This window comes from Rattus norvegicus, chromosome 4 (genome assembly GCF_021556685.1).
Source record: "Rattus norvegicus strain SHRSP/BbbUtx chromosome 4, alternate assembly SHRSP_T2T, whole genome shotgun sequence".
NCBI lineage: Eukaryota > Metazoa > Chordata > Mammalia > Rodentia > Muridae > Rattus > Rattus norvegicus.
In genome coordinates this window covers 168,018,606-168,025,110 of record NC_141537.1, presented here as the reverse complement: position 1 = coordinate 168,025,110, position 6,505 = coordinate 168,018,606, and the positions used below count along the sequence as shown (strand labels likewise).

The following is a 6,505-nucleotide window of genomic DNA, read 5'->3' as shown; positions in this document are numbered from 1 at the left end:
TGACCATGTCTGGCCCCAACTCACTAAATAGAATGAAATTTGATTTGTAAAGGAATAGTAAAGTTTTAATATCTAGATTGATTGCATGATATTGTTCTCTTGATATCAGCCAATGTTGCACTATCTACAACGTCCTGTTGAGATGCAATGCCAGAGGAGAATCAGAGACACAAGGCATCCTGTTTGATCAGGAACAAGGTCACCCAGCCAGGCTTCAAAGGTACCATTGTTCCACTACTCCTTATAAATCCAGTTGCATTGTTTTTCTGAACGCACATTTGGAAACATCACTAGAGCTTCCTCCAAGATGCTGGTGATCTTACTCATGGTGGTCGTGCTAGCCCTGAGCTCAGCTCAGGACCCAAATCGAGGTATGTAAATATGTGTGTGAGGACTGTGATTCTGCATGTGGCAGAGGTGATCACACAAACAGAAGGTAGGCAAGAGACTTAAGATAACAAAAATAAAAATAAATATAGGACAGAAGAGACCTTAGGTCAGGTAAAGATCAAATGAATCAGTCGTTAGTCCATCTCAAGAACCTGCAGGCCATTAACATATAACTGAAAGTAATGTTTCAAAGGGAGAAATGAAAAATTTTGATTTGTTTTTATAAACACAACTCTCTGGGCTGAGATAGTTCTATAGGAGTATGGGGAAATTTTGTGACTCAGCTATGAAATGACAGTGGAGACATTAGGTGCGACATTCCTTGTTATGTATGAAGTAGATGTAGGGAAAAATGAAGGGGAGAAACAAAATATGAGGACCATTTCTTGGAAAAGGTAAAATCATTACATTTAACTTCTGAAATCTTGGTGTCTTCTTTTCTGTGGAGACATTCGATATATGTTCTTATCTCCAAAAGTGCCATAACACATGGCTAGCCACAATGGTCCATACCATCTATATTTAGATGTAAATTCTGGATAGCATGGTGGTGATCTGGAGCATTCAAAATTGAGTGGCATATTAGAAGGAATGACAGTGTGATGAAGTATTTAAAATACGAGTTATTAGCACAGAGGCAGAAAGAACACCCATTCAGAGCCTGCCCTACATGTAGCCCATACATATACAGCCAACAAACTAGATAAGATGGATAAAGCAAAGAAGTGCAAGCCGACAGGAACTGGATGTAGATCTCTCCTGAGAGACACAGCCAGAATACAGCAAATAAATAGGCGAATGCCAGCAGCATACCACTGAACTGAGAACGGGACCCAAGTTGAAGGAATCAGAGAAAGGACTGGAAGAGCTTGAATGGGCTTGAGACCTTATGTGAACAACAATGCCAACCCACCAGAGCTTCCAGGGACTAAGCCACCCAAAGACTATACATGGACTGACCCTGGGCTCCAACCTCATAGGTAGCAATGAATAGCCTAGTGATTGCACCAGTGGAAGGGGAAACCCTTGGTTCTGCCAAGACTGAACACCTAGTGAACGTGATTCTTGTGGGAAGGGTGGTAATGGGGGGAGGATGGGGAGGGGAAGCCCATATAGAAGGGGAGGGGGAGGGGTTAGGGGGATGTTGGTCCAGAAACCGGGAAGGGGAATAACAATCAAAATGTAAATTAAAAAATACTCAAGTTAATAAAGATTTTAAAAAAGTTATTAGCATCTAATCACTCATACCTATTTACTTTATACCCGCACAGATTTTGTGGTTTCCAGTCAGGACGTCAGAGAAAGACAACCTTCTTCCCAACAAGGCACTGTTGGGGGTCAAAGCCAGGAATCCCAATTAAGAGATCAACAGCAGCAGCAAAGTCTTCAGCAGTCACAGGAGCAGCAACCACAACCGCAGTTGCAGCAGACAAAGCAGCCACAGAGGCCAGTCAAAGGACAGCCACTACCACAGCAGCAACAGCAACAAAATCAGCGGCCACGGCCTAGATACCAGCAACCAAGAAGAGCTGTGTGATCTTCTCAAGGCCAGTTTTATCCGTAAGCAATAATGCAATGTCAGGTGTGAGGTTCTTGTTCGTTTGTTTTCTTGTTTCTATAAAATCTGAGAGTCAGCAGCTGCTTATCTTACATTTCTACCTCATTATTCTATGCATAGTACGGCCTCACAGCAGAAATAAGTTGATAAACCTTAGCTAGGTTTTTGTGTGTCCTTGATATGCCTGTATGTGTGACATGTTGGAATATAGACCTGGGGCATAGGTGTTCTAGGATTTGAGTTTGGAGGTTAGAGGACAACATCAGTTGCTTGTCCCTATATTCCGTGTTACTTACCCACTGAGTCATTTTCCAAGACCCCATATCTAGTGTATGTCATCCTAGAAACATGCAAGTCTCTCTCCCTCTCTCTCTCCCTCTCTCTCTCTCTCTCTCTCTCTATATATATATATATATATGTACATACATATATAATATAATGTGTGTTTGCATGTGCACGTACATGCACATGTACAATAGTCTAAATGTAAATATTAAAGCATACTATACCTTCTAGTTTTTCCCAACAGCTACTACCATTAATTAATTTGGAAAAACTTTTAAAATATTTGATTTTAAACAAATAAAATCATTTTTTCATTAGTAATAGATTTATATTGAGATTTGTTGTTATAGATGTATGGAATAATGTAATTCTTGAGAAATTTACTTGCAATTTTAAAGAGGTATGTATATGCCTTTGTGTCGTTTACTCTTGTTTTCAATTTGTTTTGATTCATTTTGGTTTTACTTTATAAGGCTTTAAGATTGTATGTGGTGTGGCACTGATATCCTGTCTAATGACATGGCCTGACATTCAGGGCTGTTTCAGTTTCTTACTACTAAAAAATATATTTCACAAAACAGCTCTGTAAATGCATCCTAGGATACTTTCATTCACAATTATAATACTTTCTGCCTAAAGCGACTACTCGTTCTTTATCTTATATGTAACGAACAAAGCTAAAGTAAGCAGAAATTAATCAGAACACAAAGATAGGAAACAATAGAGAAAGAGGATGAGATTGGTTGTCACCTAAGTCATTCACCAGCAAAAAAATTAGAAACTTCTTTGTTATATTTCCCTATAATCTTTCTTCTCTGTTTCTTTCAGAAAGTAAATGGGAAGATAATGAGCTAAGAAGACAAAGTTCTTAGAAGATTATGAGTTATATCTTTGTCTTTATCCTACCAATAAAATGTTGAGCATGCAACTTCTGACTGCTGCCTCTCTCTCTTGAGGTAGGGGTGAATCTGGAATCTGAGGGCCTTGGACAAAGTATAAGGATTCACAGTATTTCATAGATACTTCAAGCTTCCTATCCATGCTACATGTTAACAGGTCAGCTGTTACATAATAAAAAAGATAAACAAAATAATTAAGAAAAGGTAATTTTTTAATAAATTTTTAACTGATTTGTTTAAGACAAATAAAAAATTCAGAATAAGGGTTGGGAATTTGGCTCAGTGGTAGAGCGCTTGCCTAGCAAGCACAAGGCCCTGGGTTCAGTTTCCAGCTCCCGAAAAAAATTCAGAATAAATAAGAGAAAATTTTAGAGGTAGAGATTTTTTTAAGATTTTCAAAAATAATTTATCACATTTCCTCAAGATGTTCATGAGTTTGATGAGCAGGATTTAATGTTCCACTATAGTCCTATCTCTGTTCTTTATCTTTGCAAAATTGTCGCCATTATATGACAATCACTTCTAATATCCAAGAATTTCATGAGAAACATGTTAACAGCAAACGTTTGAAGAAATATTTTCTTTATTACTTTGTAACAAGCCAAGGTAACTGTAAAGAAATGTCCTGCTTGTTCTTTGTAGAACTATTACCTGCAGTTAGTAATCCAAAAAGTACCCAAAGAAATAGAATTTGGCATATAGATATGTTTCATTTTGTTGCGTTTAAAAGATTGAAGTACGTGCACTATTCCATAGATATATATTCAGAACTTCAATAGGCAAATGCTTTAAGTTCTGAGAAGGTTGTTTCTGTAATTATACACTTATTAGAAGTTATCACTATTACGGGGATACCTGTACAAGTTAAGAAACTAAAAATGCTCCGGTATAGGTCTTTAATAAAATGAAACATTTTTTTAAAATGTTATAATGTAAAGCATGTTACACACAACCCTACAGGACAAAATCTTAGTGAAAGATGTAATAACACATCAAAAGATATAGAAAATATATGCTTAGAAAACAGAAAAGGGTAATAAATACCCACAGAAGTAGATTACATAGTGCTTTATTAACTTTAATTTTCAAATGCTAACGAGAAAGAAACAGTAGCTGTGGAGTCACTGAATAGTGGAAAAAGTGCAGAATAAAAACAACCTGTATATATTTTTCTATTCTTTTATCACATATTTTCTTTATTTACATTTCAATTATCACCCCTTTCCAGGTTTCCACTCCAAAAACCCCCTATCCACTCCCTCCTCTCCCTGCTTCTATGAAAGTGCTCTTCGCCCATCCACTCACCCACCCACCCACCCACCCACCCACTTACTCCATCCCACCTCCCCGCCCTGTCATTACCCTACACTGGGAAATAATCAAAAGTACTTTCTTTTTCTCTTTGTCATTTTTATTGCATTTTTATTTACATTTCAAATTTTATCCCCTTTCCCCATTTCCTGTCCATAAACATCCCTCCTTCCCCTTCTTCTATAAGGGTGTTCCACCCACTCCTTTCTGCTTCCCCTCCCTGACATTCCCCTACATGGTGTTCATAGGTGGGGGGATTGAGGGTGGGAGTGGGGTTCCAGCCTTCACAGGACCAAGGGACTCTCCTCCCATTGATGCCCGACAAGGTCATCCTCTGCTACATATGCAGCTGTAGCCATGCGTTTCTCCATGTGTACTCTTTGGCTGGTGGTGTAGTGCCTGGGAGGTTCTGGGAGGACTGTTTGGTTGATATTATTGTTTGTTCTATGGGGTTGTAAACCCTTTCAGCTCCTCAGTCCTTTCTTTCCTCCATTGGTTCTCCACTGGGGACCCCGTGTTCAGTCCAATGGCTAGTTGCAAGCATCCACCTCTGTATTTATCAGGTTCTGGCAAAGGCTCTAAGGAAACATCTATATCAGGCTCCTGCCAGCATGCATTTGCAATAATTTCTTGGTTTGGTGACTGTATATGGGATGGATCCCCAAGTGGGACAGTCTCTGGATGGCCTTTCCTTCAGTCTCTGCTCCACATTTTGTCTCTGTATTTCCTCCTGTGAGTATTTTGTTCCCCCTTCTAAGACATCTGACAGAGGGCTAATATCCAATATATATATAAAGAATTCAAGATGTTAGACTCCAGAGAATCAAATGACTTTATTTAAAAATGGGGTACAGAGCTAAACAAATAATTCTTAACTGAAGAATAATGAATGGCCAAGAAGCACCTAAAGAAATTTGCACAATGGAGTATTACTCAGCTACTAAAACCAACTTAATGAAATTCATAGGTAATTGGATGGAACTATAAAATATTCTGAGTAAGGTAACCCAGTTAAAAATGATCCCACATGTATGCACTCACTGATAAGTGAATATTAGCCCAAAAACTTGGAATACCCAAGATACAGTTCCCAGACCACATGAAACTCAAGAAGAATGAAGACCAAAGTGTGGAAGCTTCATCCTGTTTATTTTAATTGTATGGTGAACTCAGGGTTGAAACATGGATACATGTTATATTGGAAAAGAGATTTTGTCTTTGTTTTCACAGGTGAAGAAAATCTGTGGATACCAACAAAACTTAGAAAGATTAGATTGAGACAGAAATGATCTGAATAAGGAGAGTCAATAATACATCAGACAGCTTTGCCAGTTTAAACTTACTTATACGTAGTAGAGAATAGCCTTGTCGGGGCACCAGTGGAAGGGGAAGCACTTGGTCCTGCCAAGGTTGAACCTCCAGTGTAAGGGAATGTCTGGGGAGGCAGTAAGGGCATGTGGTTGGGTGGGACACCCTTGTGGGGGAGGGGGAGGGTATAGGAAACCGGGAAAGAGAATAACATTTGAAATATAAAGAAAGAAGTATATCCAATAAAAAAAGAGTAGTATATGCCTTTCATTTGATCAGAGATGCAAAATTAAAAACAGACAATAATAATATTTTGAATGATAATTTAACAAAGGCATACTTGACTTAATGGCATGAAATGAACAATGAGTATTTTTAAACCATATGTCTTAATTGCATGTTAGATTGTTAGATATATTGCCATGAGGTCAAGATATATACACCTTGGACATCAATTTTTTCATTTTCTTCTTAAATAAAAGGAAGTTTTTGGTTTGGTATTAAAAAACAGTAAAGAGGTTTAAAGTGATGTAAGTAAATTCAAAGGTTTACTAGAGTTCAAACTTTTTTCTTAATCTCTAAGACTTAGAAAGATTTAGAGCTGTGATAAATATTTGAGCAAGGTGTTAATAGCTCATTCCATTATTTCTAGCAGAGCAGCATATATAAAGAGATCTCTACAAGTTAGTTAGTTTTTTTTTTAATTCTCGAGTTACATTGAAAAGGTGGTATTGGTGTATGTCTTTAACATAAC

At 37.8% G+C, this 6,505-nt stretch overlaps 1 protein-coding gene across 3 annotated transcripts; it reads left to right on the top strand.

The window, feature by feature from the left end:
- The first annotated feature begins 261 nt into the window (after positions 1-261).
- Glal (gliadoralin-A like) lies at positions 262-3,161 on the top strand. 3 transcript variants are annotated; one of them, XM_087658280.1, is made up of 3 exons: positions 262-371; positions 1,662-1,937; positions 3,062-3,161. In XM_087658280.1, the coding sequence occupies exons 1-2, from the start codon at positions 308-310 to the stop codon at positions 1,925-1,927; spliced, it is 330 nt and encodes a 109-aa protein (XP_087514406.1). In that variant the 5' UTR covers positions 262-307; the 3' UTR covers positions 1,928-1,937; positions 3,062-3,161. The 3 variants fall into 3 exon arrangements, with proteins under 3 accessions (XP_087514406.1, XP_087514405.1, NP_001102119.1); XM_087658279.1 differs by having other exon boundaries at positions 1,662-1,950; NM_001108649.1 differs by having other exon boundaries at positions 289-371; positions 1,662-1,972; positions 3,062-3,159.
- The last annotated feature ends 3,344 nt before the right edge of the window (positions 3,162-6,505 follow it).

Bases quoted from the DNA above. Each gene is read 5' to 3' on its own strand.
- Glal (XM_087658280.1), top strand. From the start codon at position 308: ATGCTGGTGATCTTACTCATGGTGGTCGTGCTAGCCCTGAGCTCAGCT. The intron at 372-1,661 runs GTATGTAAATAT...ATACCCGCACAG, and splicing joins AGCTCAGGACCCAAATCGAG to ATTTTGTGGTTTCCAGTCAG.